Source organism: Chenopodium quinoa, unplaced genomic scaffold (assembly GCF_001683475.1).
Source record: "Chenopodium quinoa cultivar QQ74 unplaced genomic scaffold, ASM168347v1, whole genome shotgun sequence".
Lineage (NCBI taxonomy): Eukaryota > Viridiplantae > Streptophyta > Magnoliopsida > Caryophyllales > Amaranthaceae > Chenopodium > Chenopodium quinoa.
Genome location: NW_018743283.1, coordinates 200,026 through 221,496, shown reverse-complemented (window position 1 = coordinate 221,496; position 21,471 = coordinate 200,026). Strand labels below are relative to the sequence as shown.

The following is a 21,471-nucleotide window of genomic DNA, read 5'->3' as shown; positions in this document are numbered from 1 at the left end:
ATGGCCTTCAAATGATAGGAACTCCCCACTTTCAATATCTTCTAAATAATTGTAGATTGACTCAGTGTTGTTTACGCCATCTATTAAGTATTCTTTCATCTCGTTAGGCGCCACAATTGTTGTATTACCAACATGAAACATGACAGGAGGAATTTCTTTCCTTTTTATGAAATTGTTAAGATATTGTGAAATGTAGAAAAATCTCAGTGCTAGGCTCTTGCCTCAGTTGGATTTCTAACAGTCTTCTAACGAATTAGTATGGGATCTTTGCAACACCTCACTTCCCCAAACATTATCAAGTAATGCGGTGGACTGACTTTTCCTTCTTTAACTTCGATATTCGCACATTGTACCTTTACTCTTAGCTGAAATTCGTCTTTTTTGTCATCACAATATTTTCGAACCTTGTTGAATGTGTACTGCTGGAACTTTGTAAGTCTTGGAAAGAAAGAGTCATTAGGAGTAGGGAATTCATAGAAATCATGTACCATTCCATAATCCCAAGCCTTGTAATGTATACTAATGAATGGAGCATTTTGATTAAGAGGAAATGAGTAAATTCGCAATGATGCAACTTTAGAGTTTTTGGGGAACTCTATTCTTTCTCCCCATAGATCTCGAAGGTCAAAGAATTTACTGGACCTTGTAAGTTGTAACCACCAACTCGTACCATGTTCTAAAATCATTATCTCTTATTTTGTTTAATATTATATTTCGTACATCAGGAATGAGTTGAAATAACATAATTGTTATTTCAAACATCAATAACCTTTGGACTGCCCGATGGCAACCCTTAATTAAACCATCTCGTGAACGTTGTTTCGCTGATATGATTAAGCCTTGCATTAAGGCCCAACTGAAGGGTTAAACCCGCTCCATTGCCTTTTCGGTCTCATCAATGAAAGTTTTCCTCTCTACATCCATCTTTTGAAGTTGGTACGCGGGAGGTTTTTGTGTAGTCTTGAGCTTCTTGGACGACATTAGCTAATTCTCTGGTCAAGCTGTCTGCCAAAGAATTCTTTGTTCCCTGTATATGTTCAACGGTAAAAGAGAATTAGTTAAGCCATAATTGCCAACGCATGCATGAGTCTCCCTTGCGCTTGCATATTAGACAAATTCTTTTTAACAAATCCGAGTATGCCTTTGCAATTTGTTCTTATTAAGAACTGTTTAGGGGCTAATATAAGAAGATTAAGAACTTCTCGATCCCTCTAATAATTGCAAGGATTTCCTTTTGCATTGTAGGATAGTTTAACTCAGCTTTGTTAAAACTTCCGCAACTATATCTGCAAAGTCTTTCTCCTACTTTTATTTTTAACACAGCACTCCAGTGCTCATTACTAGCATTTGTTTCAAGGATTAAATCATCTTCACTAGTAAGTAGTGTTAGTACAGGAATATATTTACACATAGCTTTTAGATTTTGAACAATTTTGGAATCACTTTCCTTCCAGTTCCAAATTATTTCTTTCTTGAGTTTTTGTTGCAATGGCTTTCTTAATAAAGCAAGATTTTCTATAAAATCAGAAGCATAAGTTAAACATCCTAGAAATCTTTCTACTTGTTTTCTATCTTCAATTTTATCTGGAAATTTTTCAATCTTTTCTAGAATATGTTTTTGCAGTATTATTTGTCCTGCTTTAATTTCTAATCCTAGAAACTAAATTTCTTGTTTAGCATAAACACATTTATCCTTTCCAAGGATTATACCGTGCTCTGCACATTTTTGAGTTACTGCTTTAAGATCATTCTTATGTTGTTTAAAATCTTTTGAGAATATTAGAATATCATCTATATAGACCAAACAACAATGATTAAGCTCTCTAAAAATATTATCCATTCTTCTTTGAAATATTTGTGGAGAATTTTTTAATCCAAAAGGCATTACTAACCATTCATAATGCGCTCGAGGGGCACTAAATGCAGTTAATGAAATGCTTTCTTCTTCCATTTTAATTTGCCAGTAGCCGCTCTTATAATCCATTTTAGAAAACCATGTGGCTCCTTGTATTCTATTAAATAACATAGTTTTATTAGAAATGTAATAGCCATCAAAAACAGTATTATCATTTAGCTGTTTATAATTAATGACCATTCTAGCTTTACCTCTTTTTTATTCTGCATGATTTCTTACCATGAATGATGGACTATTATGAGGACTTTTGCTATTCCTAATTAGCTTTTTATTAAGCAATTCTTTTATTTGTTCATCAAACTCCTGAATATCTTGGTAGGTATAAACCATTTGTCTCACTCTAATAATCTTATTAGGATTTGTTAGAGTTATCTTAGCAAATGCTTTATCCTTTTCCCAATATTCTAAAGGATTTGTTGAATATAATTTTTTGCATAGTTTTTCTTGTTGTTTATTTATCTGATTTATTAATGATGAAACACACTCAGACATTCTAAGTGCAACCTCTCGTTGTGTAGGAGTAACCCTATCACCACGCTGGCCGCGCGTAAATTCCATTGTCTGATGAGTATAAACCTTTGTTATTTTCTGTATAGGAACAAAATGACCGTTAATAGTAAAGATTATTTGATCAATAGTTTGAGTGCATGGAGAGTATAACATTTGAAAATTATTTCCTATTATCATATCATGACTAGGCTGATCAGTTGCCCATAAAATAGGAATAACACATTGAACTCCTCCAATTTCTATTTTTAAATCTTCAATTATCTCCGTATGCATCATGACACTATTATTAGCAATTCTAACTTGCATAGGATTTTTAGCCTTCTTCCACAAGAATTCTGTAAATAATGACCTCTTTTCAAAACATGCAGAACAACCACTATCAATATATGCGCACAATTTATATTTATTGTAATCCTTAATGCATATATCAGTTGGAATATAAATGCTATTAAGATTAGTACTGGATATTTCATTACAAGCTTCCATTTGCATGTTAACTTCATCTTCATATACTGGTTCACTCACAGTTTTGGTTTTATATCCAATTACCTTCCTTTTATCAATAGGATTATTTGGATCTTCATTTAACTCGAAATTAGAATATGATCTTATATCAATGTTATGTCTTGTTAGTTGTTTTAAGGCCTTTTTACTTTCATATTTTTCATTTAGTTTCTTTAGTAGAACTAGTATTTCTTTTTCATCCTCTTCTGGCTTCATCACCTTGTTTTTTCATTCTTATTATTGTTGAATTTTTTCTACTTAGACTTGGTGTTCTAAGATTCAGATTTCTATGTATTTTAGGTTTTGTATTCATTCCAATATGAAGTAATCCTGATTCATCAATTAACATTTTACTTGATCTATTACTAACTGCAGGGTTCATAAAGAATTCCTCCCAAGTTTTTTCAATTTCAATTTCATTAGGATTTACCTTTATAGGTGTAATTTTCTTCTTAGGACCTCCTCCTTGCTCATATTTCTAAGCATCAACTATTTGTTTCTTAAAAGATGATTTTATAGTGTTTACCAACTTATAAACCACCTTCCATATTAGTTGTATGGGTCGTGTTCCTTTATGCATTTTCACTCCTTCTGTTAATAACTTAATAGCTAAAAACTTTGACGCAAAGGAATCCTCCAAGATCACATAATATCTAGGTTCAGATATATAGCTTACCGTTCCTTGACTTAAGTTACATGTGAAACCAATAATTATTTTATCATAAAATTCTTTATGTCTAATATCACAAATAAAACTCAAGCATTTAACATCCTTGCAAAAATCTTGCAAAGGGTTTATGTATACTTGTACTGCACCAATACAAATATAGCTATAATTTCCTTTTTCTTTATGTTTTTTTAATACTTTTCCAATTTATGACATTAATTTCGGCTGCTTTTTGTTCACAATCTTCGATTACTATGTGTAGACACCCATTTGTGTCTCCCCAAAACCAAACCCAGTGATGAATACCTTTCATGTCATTTGACTATCGAACAAAGCGAAAGTGTGAAAAGTCTAGTGATGAGGATGTTTTTATTAAAATATCTATTCTTTCTGTTTTTGAAAATATTTCTTTTCTTTACCCTATTTTTGAAAAACGTGCATTCCAGTTTAGTTTGGTCCATAATAAGGGTCCAATAATAGTATAGTTGGATAGGGTTTGAAAAGACCTTTCCAACGACATATTATAAGCCCAATTTCGATGAATAATGAGGAAATTATGGCCAAAATACTAAACTGGGCCCGGTTTGATTTTTATATGCGGCCCAATGATCTAGAGGAGGGCCTATTATTAATTATCATTCCTAAAGCTATTAGGATTTATTTTAGTTTTCTAGAATACTCTAGAAGGTTCTTTTAAATCCTAATGGAGTTAGGATTGATAATTATGTTTTAAAGAGTTTGAAATTGAATAAAACTACTCCTTTTTAGAATCCTTGTTTTGTACGAAGTGGAATATATTCAGATTTTATTTTTGTGCCTCATAATCTTTATCAAAATTTTATATGGTTGGATAGATCTTGAAATTATCTTTCCAATGATATATTATAATATTAAATCTAAGTTATAACGGAAAAGTTATGAATGAGATATAAAACTCTATTCAAAATTGATACCATCCCACTATTTCGACCATATCTTTTTATCTACATAATATTTTAATCTGATTCTAATTGAGTTAGAAAGTAGATTTCAAGATCTTTCCAACAACATATTATATTCCTTATTTGAACTTTCGGATCAAAAGATATGATAAAAACAAAAACGCGTGAAATTGATTATTAGCGCCTGCGCTAAGGCTTGGCGCCTGGCGCTAATGACCAGCGTCTGGCGCTAATTGAGTTTTATTCTTGTCGAAACTTTGATTTGTTTTTATATCCGTTTGACTGATTTTCTCTATAAATAGCCTCTTAAAATTCTGTTTTCAATCATCAATTCTCTCTAATTCTCATCAACTCTAATCAACTCTCATCAAGAATTTCTTGATTCCCTCTCCCTCTTTCTAGCCTAGCCTTTTACAAATAAAATTCCTCATACATTAGCACTAGACAAACCTAGCCAAGTTCGAAGTTGCCTTCGCCCTAGACGTGAAAGATTTTAATTTCTGAGGGTTTGGTCCCAAATATAGTTTAAACTTTCTTAATTCTTTCTTTCAATCATTTAATTTAATTGTTTGATTTATTATTTTCCTTGAAGTTACTAACGCGTGTATTTTGTTATTAGAAAGAGATACGAGGCATCCAAGTAAGTTCTTTAATTGTTTAATTGATATTTTGATATAGAAATCATGTCTAGGTTATTATTTTGATTCCTAATATCATGTTTAGGGTAATTTCTAATATCAAGTATGATTAAAAGAATGCTTCCTAGTATCATGTTTAGGGTAAAGAATAAGTTCCTTAAATCAAGTATGATTATTATGATGCTTCCTATTCTCTTCCTAATATTTTTGTTAGTATCATGTTAGGGTTAAAGCTTTGATCTTTATTGCTTAGTGATATGCTAGGGTTTGTTATTAATCTTGTTAGTATCATTCCTAGGATATTGCTATTGTTATGCTTTAACATGATTATTATTTTTATAATTATTATTATTATTATTTATGTTGCTTGGTGATATATATTATTATTATTATTATGATTATGATTATTATTGTTATTATAATATTATGATTATTATTATTAATTTATGATGATTATTATGTTTTTTGATATTTATTGTTATTGCTTGATCACGCCTTTTATGCATGTTTAAAGGGAGTTTGTACTTGTAATCACGCTTAATAAGATAATTAATAATCTTGTTTAGGGTTAATTTGATTATAATTCAAGTGATCGCCAATAATAGATTTATTTGTGCATTAATATTCAACCAACATAGATAAACAGGTTTAGGGGTAATCCTATTGATTGCATATTAGTCAGAAAACGCACATAAATACGATCATAATAAAGTAGATGCCTATTATTAGGGCAGGTTCAATCTCTTTTAGGTTGGATTTGTACCTTCATCCCTGAACTACCAGTTATGGTTCCAGACTTATTGGAGTTGACGATCTCCTGGATCGTTAAGGGGTGTAAACTTCACCTCGTGAACGGTTTACAAGTTCCTAAAACTTGTTGGCGACTCTTTTGTTTTATCTTCTTTCCCTTTGGACGACACCGTACTTTAGTGTATGATCACAGTGGGGTTCAAGCTAGGGATAATGTTTGAAATATTCCTTACACTATGCTTCCTTCCATTTCTTCACATACATATTTAGTTCTAGTTTTAAAGAAAGAAGTTTTAAATATTTTATCTTTATTAATCTGGAAAAAAAATCCTGCTTTCTTTGTTTACTTGATCTAGGTCGTTATCTTCAAATGAATACTCAACTCTTTTTAGTTGACCTACTTGGCTTTTTATATTTATGTTTATAATACTTCTTCTTTTAGATTTCTCCTCTTGATCGGTCAAATTTATTTTTCTTATATTTCTTTCTTTTATTATAGTTTTTTCTTTCACATCCATAGTTATTTGGGAAATCCCAACAAGTGAGAAATGGTCTCTTCAATTGTTGAGTTTCTGCAACCTCTCTACACTTCTTTTCAATCCACTTTCTAAGGAAATCAATTCTGTTACCTAGGGAATCCCTAGCTAAAAATCTCTCTCTCCATTCTTGATATTTTTCACTGATTTCTTCATTAAGAGGACTGAGTAATTTGTCATAGAACATTCCAAGATTTGTTTCATTTTCACCAATTTTGTAATAATATGTTTCAAATTCCATAATGTAATCATCAACATACTTCATATTACAGATGGACAAATTACTTAACTTTCTTTGATATTCCATTCTTTTCTCATTAGGATCTGCTCTAGGACCAATGAACTCTAACTCAATATATTGACATAACTGCCTAAACATTCTAGTAGGTGATTCACTAGCTCTTTATGCAGTTTTTACTTCTTCATCTATTCCATCGTACCAGTCTTCTACACAGCCGTAGAAACTATGTTCAATATAATTTAAGAAATTTCTAAAGTCCATTCAGTATTTAAATTAAGTACACTACTCATACTCTTCTTCCATTGATCTAAAACGTCTGGTCTATCTCTTACACCGTCTAATTTAAGTTTATAACCAGTTAGACTTATGGGTTCAAGAGTAACTTCTTCTTGTTTAGGTATATGAGTAGACATAACCTTGACACTAAACCGGGTAGTCTTCCCTGGTATGTATCTTGGTTGTGTGCAACTTCCTTCTCCTTGAAACCTAGGTCTTTGGATAACATTGTTTACATTAATATTTTCATTAATAATTTCTTCTCCAACATCATTATTATCCATTACTCTTTTACCTAGTTTGTTTTCGATCTTTTGTTGAACAACTTCTATGGGTAGAAAGTCAAGATCATTAAACTTCATTAATCCCATTTGTTGATATAAATCTTCCTATAAAGTAGCATACTTATTTTTCTCTATTTCATTATCAGAAGCAATCCCTTTTTTAGAAATTAAGTTCATGATTTAGTTAAGTTTATTAGGGTCTTCTTCTTTGTCGAATAGGACTTGTAATTCATTTAGTGTTTTCTCTTGAAGATGAGGGCTCATGTTTAGTTTCTTTATTCTTTTCTTGATTACTAGTAGGTCTTTTAGGGAGTTTTACAATAAACTTTTTATTTTTATCTAGATTTTGAAAAGGATATTTATATTTATATGGGATGAATTTCTCTTTAATTTATTAGGTGATACTTCTTTTCCAAATTGATGCCTAACTTCGTTTGTTAAAGCAAATTGAACTTGTTTAACCTGTTCGTTTAGATCACTTACTTTTTTTTATTAATGTCGGTTGTGGTTATTGATATCTTATTTTCGATATTAATACAACGAGCATGTATGTTATCAACTTCCGATCTTAATTCACCAATTTGATCTACTATATAATTAAGAACTAGGCCAAAATTACTAGTATTTTCAGAAATATGATAATAATGCTTAAAATCAGGTTTTTTACACTCAGTAGAGGACATAGTATTCTCCAGTTTTACTTAAATATTAACAACCCAGTTTAATTTTTAACCGTATGGCTCTGATACCAATCGAACGCAGCTAGATACCAACAAAGCTATAGTTAGGATATAAACTAGACGTGATTTGATACCAACAATATTATTTATTAATTTATGATACCAACCGTAATATTATGATGATACCAACGTGTAGTAGGATGGTATTTCGATACTACTTAAGATGGTATTGGTTATATATCTCGTTGGTACTTACAGATAAGGTATTTTTTTTTTTGAAATTACGAAAATGACCTTACTAGAGACCAACTTGGTCTCTACCTACTTGAGACCAAGAATTTCCGAACTTATAGCTTTTAATATTATTACTTCGTATTACACAAATTAAAAGAATCAATAAATTGAATTGACTACAAGTATAAATTTCACAATGTTTTTCTCTAGATTATTTGATAGTTTAAAAAGTCATTTTTTTTTGTAAATAGTAGATTGCCATTATAGTCCTAAAAAACTATACCGTTTGTATTTTTATCCTACTATACCATCGTTTTTTTCACTCCCTATAAAGAGTCCAATGTACGTAGTATATTTCATTTTTTTCTTGTCATATCTCTTCGTAATGTGTCGACCAAAATAAGCCAGTTGAACAATACTGCAAATAACACACATACACACAGAAAAATAAATTAAGTTTTATTTTTTTAAAAAATCATATAAATAATTGAAAACTAAGAGGAATGACATCTAATCACAGAATGTAAGCAATATTTCAACAAATGATCAACTTGTGTAAGAAGACATATTAACACTACACACACCGTTGATTGATATGATAGAAAATTAAACGGTAACAAACCTTATTAGTAGTATATAAAAACTATTGGGGAAGGTAGATTACAATTTTCATAGTACAATCTATACAATATTATAAATCTATAGATAAGCATGATTTTTGTTTTTTTTTTTGTTTTTTGTTTTGAAAAGAGATAAGTATAGCATATAGATTTAAACAAATACTCCACTATACAAACTATATAAAAAATAAAGTTCTTACAAAAATAATGCTAAGAAAGTCAGGCCACTTCAAAATTTAACTTTTTTTTCTCGAACAATACTATAGAAAATTATGCACGGTATTTCTGACTACACAACCACTATTATACTAAGAGCGGATGAGCAATTATTGTAACAAATTTTTGGTATTTCTGACCACACAACCACAATAGGAAAGTGTTTTATTTTATAATGATAGGGTAAGTGTCAAAGTACTAATATTAAACTTTTAATTTGATTATAATATTAAAAAAGTGTAATTCAACCATTAATTTCATAATTAAGTCATTAAATATTTAACAGTTATAGTATGAGGCAATTTAACAGTTTTTTATAATTACTATTTTAATGATTCCAATACTTCAATTGAGTCCAAATAATTAGAATAGTAATTACAAAAAAAAAAAAAAAAAAACTCTTTGAATTGCTTCATTTTATACTGCTAAGTAAATGTTTTAACGTTGAATACATAAATCACTATAATTGACAATTATTGTAGCATTAATAATGCCGGTTACAAACTTTATGGACTTTTTTTTTTTTGTTATTGGGTTCGAATGACATGGCGAAATGTAACAAAAAAAATGACACATGGTGGATTGACACTCCTTACCTTTGAGTTTTAATAATAATATTGATTGATTTTGTTAATGTAAGTGGTTGGCATTATAAAATACATGAAATTAAAGGAAGTACTACGTAAAAAAAAAAAAAAAAAAAACTCCCTCCGTGTTTTTTTAAGTGACACAGTTTGACTGACATGTAGTTTAGGAGATTTTATTGACTTTAATAAGATAAGATGTTAGTGAGGTAGGTTGGAGGAGTAAGAAATGATAAAGTAAAAGAATGTAAGAGGAAGTGGGGACCATGAAAGGAGTGAGAAATGATAAAGTAAGAGATAGTGGGGTGAAGATATATTATTGAAATATAAAGAATTTCTAAAAGAGGAAGTGTGTCACTTAAAAAAAACGGCCGTTTAAGGAAAATGTGTCACTTAAAAAAACACGGAGGGAGTATATAGAGAACAATCTTTATTATCCGTGTATATATTTCATTAGGCTGTATCCACACATATATCTACATGAGAGTAGTAAGTAGTAACTTCTCAAAGAGAATGTAGAGGCCGTTCAAAAAAAAAAAGTGAAGGATTAGAGACCGTTCAAAAAAAATGTGAAGGATTAGAGAAGTTATAGAGATATAATGGACTTGTATAACTCTATTTCATAACAATTGGATTGTTAATAAAGGGAACATAAATTGCTAATTCATCCCTCATTTGAAGAGTCACCATCACCTTATTGTATATTCTTTAATGAAATTAAACCAAGCTTCATTGTCCTCTCTAATGAAACTCAGTTGTTCCTCCACCACCTTGCTCCATCCCTATCAATGAATTGAAACATCATTTCCTTCTACTACCCCCTGTTCTCTTTGAAACCCATCCCCACCATCGATCTTCTCATTTACTCAATGAAACCCATCATTGACACCACAAAGGAGCTAGCATGGGATAAGGGAGGACAATTGTCCCCCCACTTCCCAAAACCAAATATAGTTTAAATACAATATTTTCCGTATCTATTAACTATTACTTAAACAAAACGTTGATGATGCCATCAATTTCTTAAAGTGCTTACGTGTCAAACTCTCACAATATTAAATAGACATAGATATTGGTAGCTAATTATACACATTATTTATTTATTTATTTTTTATAGTAAATACACATTTATTTAGCTTCCACTCTAAACGTATAAGCTTAATGAATTATACATTTATACAACATTAGTATATTTAATCTAACCATCATTTTAGTATATTTTTAATAACATAGTAAATATTACATTATGATGCAGAATTTTATAACTAAATTTTATTTTTTTAAGTACATGTTTTTTTTTATATATTTATATAACAAATTTTTTTTTAAAAAAAATAACGAGAAAAATCATATTAGAAAGTTATCAACAACAAAAGATAAAAAAATTATAGAAAAATTACTAATCAACCACCGTGCAACGCACGGGTACTAATCTAGTAATGTAATACACCAAAGGAGTTGGCGCAGTGGCCAAGGTGAGTTGTAACAATTTCTTCCTTTTTTATTTATATATATTTTTTATTTATAAATCTTTATAAGATAGTATTACTTCAATTTATTTCTCAACATTACTCCATTTACTTTTTTTAAGGCACTCCATTTACTTATTTGAATAATTGTAATTGTAGTTCCATTTTTTTTTTTTAAAAAAGAAAAAACTCTATAACATAATACTACTTCAATTTATTTTTTAACAATTACTCCAGGTATATATATATATATATATATATATATATATATATATATATATATATATATATATATATATATATATTTGATTCATTGTAAGGCCCCGTTATCTTCATCTTATTTTTGCTGAACTAAAATTATTTTTACTGAAACAAAATTATATTTGGTGAACTTAAATTATTTTTACTGAAATTAAATTAATTTTACTGAAATGAAATTATTTTAGCTGAACTTAAATTATTTTTACTGAATTTTTGTTTTAATTCTTCTTTAAGAAACTGAATTTTACTGAACTGAACTTATTTTTACTGAACTAAAATTATTTTTACTGGAATAAAATTAATTTTACTGAACTGATCTTATTTTTACTGAACTGAAATTATTTTTACTTAATATTATTTTGTAGAGAACAGGGCCTAATTGTAGTTTTGCATGAAATTTACCCCAAATTACGATTGTAATAACCTAATAGGTAATTATGACAAGTAATACGTAAATTTAAATAGTTATATTATTTACAGTTTGAAATATTCAAAAATTATGAACTCCTAATCAATTAGTTTATGGAGAAAAAAATGGTATATGATGTTGATTTTTTTGACTAAGTACTCTGTCTTTTATATTTTTAAGTTGTAAAACTTTAACAATTTAAGTACAAGTATATTTTTGCTCTAATATTTTTGTTAAACTAAGCGATAATGTCCATTTGTCCTTATGATTTAAAGTTTATGGCCCCGCCCCTGATTGCCACCAGTCCACCCCACAAAGAACATCTTAAAGCAATGCTTCACGAAATGGAGGACATCATCACCCTTATCTTTTGGGGTTGACCATGTGTAGGGAATATTTCAAGCATTACCCCAAACTTGAACCCCACTGTGATCATACACTTAAGCATGGTGGCGTCCAAAGGGAAGGAAGCTAGAGCAAAAGAGTTGCCAACAAGTTTTAGGAACTTGTAAACCGTTCACAGGGTGAAGGTTACACTCCTTAACGATCCAGGAGATTGTCAACTCAAATAGGGTAGTTCGGGGATGAAGGTACAAATCCAACCTAAAAGAGATTGAACCTGCCCTAATAATAGGCCTCTACTTTATTCTGATTGTATTCATGTGCGCTTTCTGACTAACATACAATCATTAGGTTTACCCTAAACTTGTTTATCTATGTTGGTTGAATATTAATGCACAAATAAATCCTATTATTGGCGATCACTTGAATTATAATCAAATTAACCCTAAACAAGATTATTAATTATCTTATATGAGCGTGATTACAAGTACCAATTCCCTTTAAACATGCATAAAAGGTGTGATCAAACAATTATAATAAAAAAATAATATCAAGCAACATAATAATCAGAATTAAAATAATCATAAATCATCATCATAACAATTATAATCATAATATTCATGTTAAAGCATAAAAATAACAAGATCCTAGGCATGAATAAAGATGGGCACGGGCCGTGCCGGCACGTGGGCGGCACAGGCCCGGCACAATTCCGGCACGGCACGGCACGACGACCCACCTGTGGGCCGTGCCGTGAACAAAATTCTGGGATCCGGCACGGCACGAGGCACGACAGCTGGCACGTGGGCCGGCACGCCAGCATGGCCCACCGGCACGGCACGTGGCACGGCCGGGCACGACAAGGCATGGCACGAGGCCCGCAAGGCACGTACGATTTTTATTTATCATTAATTTTTTTGTATTATTGATTTATCGTACCGGGTACCGGCATATAATAAAATAAGTTATACTTCAATTTTATGTGTTTTCAGATTATCACAATCGTATTTTTTTTATTATATGCATTGTTGTTAATTGCTAAATTAATAAAATTGTTTTTATTTGTTTATATAAACTTAAACATAATTAGATAAATAATTTATATATCCCAAATTAAAATAAAGTTGTTCAAAAAATCAAAAACCAAACATATTAACATTAACATACACATAAATTAATCACATTATTTATATAAAATTAAGTTGTACTGAAAAATATATATATCCTTTTTTATTTACATTTATTCTATTTTAAAAAAAAAAAATTAAAATGGCACGGTTTGGCCCGCGGCCCGGCACGTCACGACCCGCAAGGCACGTGGACTGTGTCGTGCCATGGGCTGGGGTGTGCCAACTTCAGGCACGGCCCGCCGCGGATTAGGCACGGCACGACATGGCCCGTTGCCCATGTTTAGGCATGATACTAACAAGATTAATAACAAACCCTAACATGTCACTAAGTATAAAAATCAAAGTTTTAACCCTAACATGATACTAACATGAATATTAGGAAGAGAATAAGAAGCATCGCAGGAATCACAATTGTCATATTTGATATCAGAAATTATAGTTATTACCCTAAACATGATACTAAGAATATCAAAACGCCCTAACATGACACTAGGAATCATAATAATAACCTAAACATGATTTCTATATCATAATATCAATAAAACCATTAAAGCACTTACTTGGATGCCTCGTACCTCTTTCTAATAACAAAATACACGCGTTAGTAACTTCAAGGAAAATAATAAACAAACAGTTAAATTAAATAATTGAAATAGAGATTTGGGACCAAACCCTCAAAAATTAAAACCTTTCACGTCTAGGGCGAAGGCAACTTTGAACAATGTTAGGTATGTCTAGTGCTAATGTATGAGAAATTGTGTTTGTAAAAAGCTAGTTTAGAAAAGAGAGAGAGAATCAAGAAATTCTTGATGAGCGTTGGTGATGATTGAAAAAGGGGAGATACAACCTCTATTTATAGAGAAAAAAGAGGGTCGAAGAATAAGAAAGGAATCCGAATTCGAATCGAAATAAAACTCGATGGACAGCAGTTTTTGCGGATTTTGTTTTTATCATATCTTTTGATCCAAAAGTCTAAATAAGGCATATGATTTGTCGTTAGAAAGCTCTTGAAGTCTAATTTCTAACCCAATTAAAATCAGATTAAAATCTTTTGTAGATAAAAAGATATAACCGAGATAGTGGAAGGGTGTCAGTTTTGGATAGAGTTTCATATCTCATTCATATCTTTTTCGTTATAGCTCGGATTTAATATTATAATACATCATTGGAAAGATAATTCAAGATCTATCCAACTACATAAAATTTGGATAAAGATTATGAGGCACAAAAATAAAATTTAACTGTCTTTGAACATCTTTAAATTCGAATAGAATTAGGATTAAAAAAAAGGAAAGTTTTAAAAAAGGAAAGTTTTTAATTAACTCAAATTCTTTAATCTTATCTTTTCAAAAAGGATAATTAAGATCTTTTATAAAATTATAGAAGATTCTAATTAATCCTAATTAGTTTAGGAATAGGATTAGAACTTTGGACCCTCCACATGATCATTGGGCCATAGGTAAGATCCGGTTCGTGCCCAGTTTAGTATTTTGGCCATAAGTTCCTCATTATTCATCGGAATAGGGCTTATAATATATCGTTGGAAAGGTCTTTTCAAGCCCCATCCAACTAAACTATTGTTGGACCCTTATCATGGACCAAACTAAATTGGAATGCACGTTTTTCAAAAATAGGTTAAGAAAAGAAATACTTTAAAAAACAGAAAGAAGAGATATTTTAATAAAAACATCCTCATCACTAGAATTTTCACACTTTCGCTTTGTTCGATAATCGAATGACATGAAAGGTATTCATCACTGGGGTTGGTTTTGGGGAGACACATTTGGGTGTCTACAGAAGCCTCCACTTTGACTGAGTTTGGAGAAACGCAAGTTTCGAAAACAAAAGTCAAAGTATTGATCGATAGGGACGGAGAATGATTCAGAACGTTCGGCGATCCTAAATCATTCTTGTAACGCCGATACATGCAAACTAGAATTAGTTAAACAGATAAAAGAGTTAAGAAACATGTATCTTGCACCGTCGAGCACACGCCTCTGAGGGTAACCGATTTGTTGCTGCATTGTTGTATTTTGCGATAACCTTCCGCAAGCCAGGGAACGCTATCTTGCTTTTTTGTTGTTTACTCGTCTCTGAACAATAGAGCTTTTTTGGATATGTTCACGCGTCTCTGAACAAAGAGATTCTTTTTCTTGAATCATAGCGACAACCTTCCCAATCATAGCAAAAGTTGTCGAAGATCGCCTCATCACGAACCGCCCTTCTCAAATCTCGGTGACAACCTCCACAAGCTTAGCGAATTCCGTCGAAGACCGCCCATCTCGTGCTATCTTCTCGAATCTTGGTGACAACCTCCACAATCTTAGCGAATGTCGTCGAAGACCGCCCATCTCGTGTTATCTTCTCAAATCTTGGTGACAACCCCCACAATCTTAGCGAATGCTGTCGAAGACCGCCCATCTCGTGATATCTTCTTAAATCTTGGTGACAACCCCCACAATCTTAGCGAATGATGTCGAAGACCGCCCATCTCGTGCTATCTTCTCAAATCTTTGGTGACAACTTCCACAATCTTAGCGAATGCCGTCGAAAACCGCCCATCTCGTGCTATCTTCTCAAATCTTGGGTGACAACTTCCACAATCTTAGCGAACGCTATCGAAAATAACTTTGCTTGAAGTCGTTCTCAGTTGTTGCGATAATATTCCGAAGAAAATCACCGAAGACCAACGCTTGTCGATCCTTAAAGCTCGCTTGAACTTTGCTTTCGCCGGTGCGTCGGCGCTTCTGCTGCTTGTAAACCAGTATGTCGGTGTTGTGAACCATTACGTCGGAGTTGTGAACCATTACGTCGGTGCTTCTGAACCAGTATGTCGGTGCCTTTGTGATGAGTCAAGGTTTAGGCGCTTTAAGATAAGTGATACGATCTTTCGTCAGGTCGATCACTTATTTGCGGTTGTAATCAAATCGACTACTCAATCATGTCAAATTGCTTATAGGGATAACTGGCGTACAAAGGAACCCGAAATTGCTGTTCTGAGAGGCTTCGAGCTCTGTCGCTGCTTTTGCTCTGTCGCCAGACGCTGGGATCTAGCGCCAGGCGCTGAAATCTATTGCCAGACGTTGGATGTTGTCGTCTGGCGCTGGAGTCGGGTCTTCCCTATTCTGCTTTTTCTGCCGCTGTTGCTCGGTTTTGCTCCGAACTTTAAGCTTGGTCATTTCCTTTCAACTAAATCTGCTCAAGTCTTTTGTAAATTAAAGCTCTTCATCTCTAATTTACCGATCAATGTAATTTTGCTCAAGCTCCTCTCATCTTGGAAGAATCTCATGCGGTCATATTCGCGGCTTAACCCGGGAATGTTCTTGCTTGCTGAGATGTATCTGTATTATATCTTTGACTATAGGACTTTGCTTATCTTTCTTTAAGGTTGACCTAAGACTTAGTGTTGCTTGACTCATCGACTTGTCGTGACTCAAGGTATGAACTTGACTCGCTGTGATTGACTCGAGGTTGACTCGACTCAAAGTGTTTGACACATGTGTTAGACTCAAATCAAGGTGATATCATGACATGACTTAACGTGTACATGACTTGTGTGTGCATTGTATTGTGATCGTGGGACTCGAAAATTCAAAAAAGCAAAAATTTTCCATCATTTAAAAATTTTCCGTCATTTTTGTGGAGGGTACCGACTTTCTCCCGAAAAAGAAAGACACGAAAAAGAATAGAAGTGAAGTTTTTTTGAAGATGCATGTTGAATGAGCTTAATCAAATGTCATTTGATACTATCTCTCAGTATGCAAGGATTAATTCATCCTAGGCTATCTGAATTGTTGACTCAATGATGAAAGTATTTAGGTAACTTAGGCGCAGAGGCTTTGTGATGCAATGATGATGATGAGTGATGTTTATATGACAAGGCATGCTTCAGCGTTATGTTAAGATTTCATGACAAAGGGTTCCTAAGGAAAAGACTATTTGGTCATGTATCTGTGCGGTGTGTGAAAGTGATACTAAAGTTAGGCCGCAAGGGCTAAGTGTGTGGGAAGATATTATTTCATGAAGAGTCAAATGATGGTGACTCTTAGGCTAGGTAAGCTAATGATGTAAGGATCAAGCCCCCAAGTCTAGCTCTAAGTAGATAGGGATGAGCACAAGAGATCCCTTGATATGACCATTTTGTTGGAATGTGAATGTGAATATGAATGCATTTTTATTACGGTCGCACCTCGATGTGAGGTTGCCTACGTATCCGTTAGGAATCAGGCCGAACGTAGCTCTAGCCGAACCTCGCACAAGTGTGTATACCTCAAAAAGGTCTTTTAAAGGATTGTAACGGGTTAGGTTAAAGGTTATAGAAGAAGGGGATAAAAGCTCAAAACCCTCGATAAGCCCCCAAGGTGTGCAACTTTGCTTTTAGAGTATTAGTATTTTCATGCTTGAGGTTTGGCTCTTTTTTTTGCTTTATTTATTTTTACTCTCTTCTTTTTTTTGCTGTTGCATTTTTTTTATTTTTATAAGTGTGGGCAATCCCGATCATGCGGTCTATCACTCACTTGGTATTCATGTTTCTCAGGCACGGTACCGAGCACTCGATAAGAGACGCAATCTGAGACGTGTTCATATCAAAGACATGTTCATGTCAAAGACATTGGAACACTTGTCCTTTTGTACACTTTTATTTATTTTTTTTGCTTATTTTTTTTTTCTATTTTAATCTTTTGAAGTCATTCAAGATTTTTATGAAATTGAAAATTGCATAAGTTGCACATCATCCCATTTCAAGGTTAGGTAGATATGGGTTGAAAAATGAAAGGTATATCGTTAGACGAGGCTCAAAGTGGTTTATCAAAAAAGGATTGCATATTTGAAGGGTGAAAGGTAATATGATGTGGCTACAAGGGGTGCCTTAAATCATTGGTATACCTTGTGCTTAGTTTGACATGGATTTTTTTTCTTTAAATGCAATGCAATGAAATGATCACATGCAAGGAAATAAATACTCATTTTATTAAAAGGGAAAAAGAAAGATTTTACAAAATTAATCTAAGGGAAAAGAAAGGTGCCTATGCTAGACTTATTGGGGGAAAGGGTACATAAAAAAAGAAATGGAAAAGGGGTCATGAAATCTTGTCGTTGCAGCTCGCCTCTTGTCTTGTGTTGTTAGCTTCATCATCACCCAGTCTTCTCGCTGGCTAGAGGCAATGGGATCTTATTTGCTTCTATGAGATCTTGAATGAGATTTTGAAACCTGTAGCATTCATCAGTGGTATGACCGCGTCCTCGATGGTACTTGCAATAAGAGTTGGGATTCTATCTTGAAGATCGATTTTCTGGCGTTGGATCCTCGGTAGGGCCAATAGGTTTGTCTAACCCTCGATCATAGAGACGACCGAAAGCAACATCGTAGGTCATTCCAATGGGTATGAACTTTCTCCTGGGTTTCCTTTTAGATCCTTGATTGTCCATGGATAAGACACCATTATGGTCAAAGGTACTAACATTATTACTAGAGTGGACGTTTTCGGAAGAAGAAGGATTGTCGTTCTTCTTTCCTTTCCAGCCACTATGGTTAATATTGTTAGTAGTTTTTTGTTTTGCGAGGTCATCTTCGATTTCAATTCCGATGTCATAAACGACTTTGAAAGTATTCAAATTATGTTGATATTTTAAATGCTTCGAATACTTCTCTTAGAGATTCTTGATAAACATCCTCACAAATTATTTTTTGGAGGGCACCTTAATCATCTTAGCGGAAGTTTCCCTCCACTTATTGAAGAAAGAAGTAAAGCCTTCATTCTCTTTTTGTCTTAGTATCTCAAGTTGTCTATAATTGGTTTCAAATTGAATATTACACTTGTACTTATCAATGAAAGCGTTCACTATTGACTCCCAAGTAGAGGTTTTCTCTTTGTCAAGGGAGAAGAACCATTGTTGGCAAACGGTTTCAAGAGATAAAGAAAACAAGGAATGAAAGACTTTCTTATCAATCCCCTTAATGTTCATTATAGTTTCAAAGGCCCTTAAGTGAAAGTAAGGATTATCTGTTACCTTGAATTTTGGGATGTCGTTGGCATTGAACTTATGCGGAAGAAGTTCCTTGTCCACCAAGACCCCTTGTGAACTAATGCCTTGAAACTTGTAATCACTAGATAGCTTGCTCAAGCTTTCTTGCATAAGGTCCATTTGTTGTTGCTTCACAGGGTCATTGATTTTGAGAGCTAAAGCCTTCAACGCCTCAGTCACATCAGTCAATTGGTTCCTTAGTTCGTTGACTTCTTCTTGAGTTGCCATTATATTCTTAGCTTTCCTCTTTTGACGAATCGGTTTATCAAAAAGTAAGACTTGAACAAAGGTGTTGTCCTTGATTAATCGCCCTTCTCTCTTTGACCAAGTACTGTGGAAAGGGAAATTAGGGATATCGACTGTTAATTATTTGACTCAAACTCTATTCAACATGAAATGGATAGAAGAAGGTAGAAAAATGAGGGTGGTGATATGGAGAAAGCATGTAGATGGAGAGATGTGGAAAATTAGGAATAGAATGTACCCCCAACTCAAATGACGGAAAAAAACCGACTCATGCATGAACCTAAGACATGGTCATGGTGATATATACTCAAAGTATGTGCTAAGACTAGTGAGTGTAGGTGACATGTTAAGACTCATGTCATGACCTTGTGGCTAGACTATGTGACTAGACTCAAGCAAAGACTAAGTTAAGACTTCACGTATATGCATTAAACTGGACAGGCTGTGTTATTTTAGTCATAACTTTTTATCTGTGAATCTGATTGGGATGAAACCAACGCCAAATTTAAGATAAAACTCAGGGCTACAGATCCATAGGTTATAAGACTCATAGCTCTTTCTAGAACTCTAGCTATGACCAAAACAAGTTGATGCTTGTGCAGTATACGAGAATAAAAATCCGAGTTGACTTAAAGGAACTATGACTCGATTTTAGGTATATTTTTTAATTCAAATTAATTAATTATTAATTAATTAAATAAAGTCCTTTAGTCATTAATTAGTTTATTTAGTCTTAACACAAGTCAAACAAACGGTTAGGAAAAAACACATAGAGTATGCACAAGCAAAGAATGCACAAGTAGTCAAGTAGTCACAATATGATGCAATGAGTTTGCAACCTAACCATGGCTCTAGTTCTGTAAAGTTTGGGATATGGGTTAGTCAATAGAGGGTCCATGGTTAATTGTCCGGATGCACCGCGCGGAAGCCTAACCGTGAAGGGTTGGCGCAAGTGGATGGGACACCGCCAGTTAAAAACTCGCTTCCATGGTTTTGTGAATTCAACATTCTCGGATGTACCCTTTGTTGCACAAAGCGTTCAATCAGGTAGATGGAGCATGAATTCCCAGAGGGTTATGTCCATATTTAGAACACATATGGGTTTCAGAAAAGTGAGAAAAAATCAATCAAGAAGTAAGATCGAGCAAACAGTGCTAAAAACTGGTCAAAATTAGAACGCATATTTCTGGCTCGGTATTGGAAGAACTTGGCGCCAGCAAAAAGAGGCCGACGCCACAATTTGGCTTTAGCGCCTGGCGACAGAAGTTGTCGCCTGGCGCTAAAGTCAAATAAGTGGCGCTAGACTCTGTTTCCTGACGCTAGTTCCTACATGCCTCAGCAGCTTTCTGTGCTCGATAAAATTTTTCAGTTTCGCGCAGCATTATTCGGTCCTAGTTGTGAAAGATATTCCTCAAATTTTCTACGTGTAAAAATCCTATGTTTTTAACTCATTACGGATGGTCTTTTCAATGAGATATTTTTTATGCATATGACAATAATGTTAATCAAAATTACGCACATGAAATACTTAGAACTTTTCGAGTCTCATCCACTCATTCTAAATCATTGCCGAAATAAATTTCAGGAATTAAAATAGAAATCCTCCCCAGTGGAGTCGCCAAAAAACTGTAGGGAATATTTCAAGCATTACCCCAAACTTGAACCCCACTGTGATCATACACTTAAGCATGGTGGCGTTCAAAGGGAAGGAAGCTAGAGCAAAAGAGTCGCCAACATGTTTTAGGAACTTGTAAACCGTTCACAGGGTGAAGGTTACACCCCTTAATGATCCAGGAGATCGTCAACTCAAATAGGTCTGGAATCATGACTGGTAGTTCGGGGATGAAGGTACAAATCCAACTTAAAAGAGATTGAACCTGCCCTAATAATAGACATCTACTTTATTCTGATCGTATTCATGTGCGCTTTCTGACTAACATACAATCATTAGGTTTACCCTAAACTTGTTTATCTATGTTGGTTGAATATTA

At 33.2% G+C, this 21,471-nt stretch overlaps 2 protein-coding genes across 2 annotated transcripts; both read right to left on the bottom strand.

The window, feature by feature from the left end:
• Window positions 1-2,113: 2,113 nt before the first annotated feature.
• On the bottom strand, window positions 2,114-3,145 carry LOC110735432. Its single transcript, XM_021915625.1, has one exon. It carries the CDS (start codon window positions 3,143-3,145, stop codon window positions 2,114-2,116), a length of 1,032 nt encoding a protein of 343 aa, XP_021771317.1.
• A 3,218-nt stretch (window positions 3,146-6,363) lies between these two features.
• On the bottom strand, window positions 6,364-6,840 carry LOC110735431. The gene has a single exon (XM_021915624.1). The coding sequence runs from the start codon at window positions 6,838-6,840 to the stop codon at window positions 6,364-6,366; it is 477 nt and encodes a 158-aa protein (XP_021771316.1).
• Between the last annotated feature and the right edge of the window lie 14,631 nt (window positions 6,841-21,471).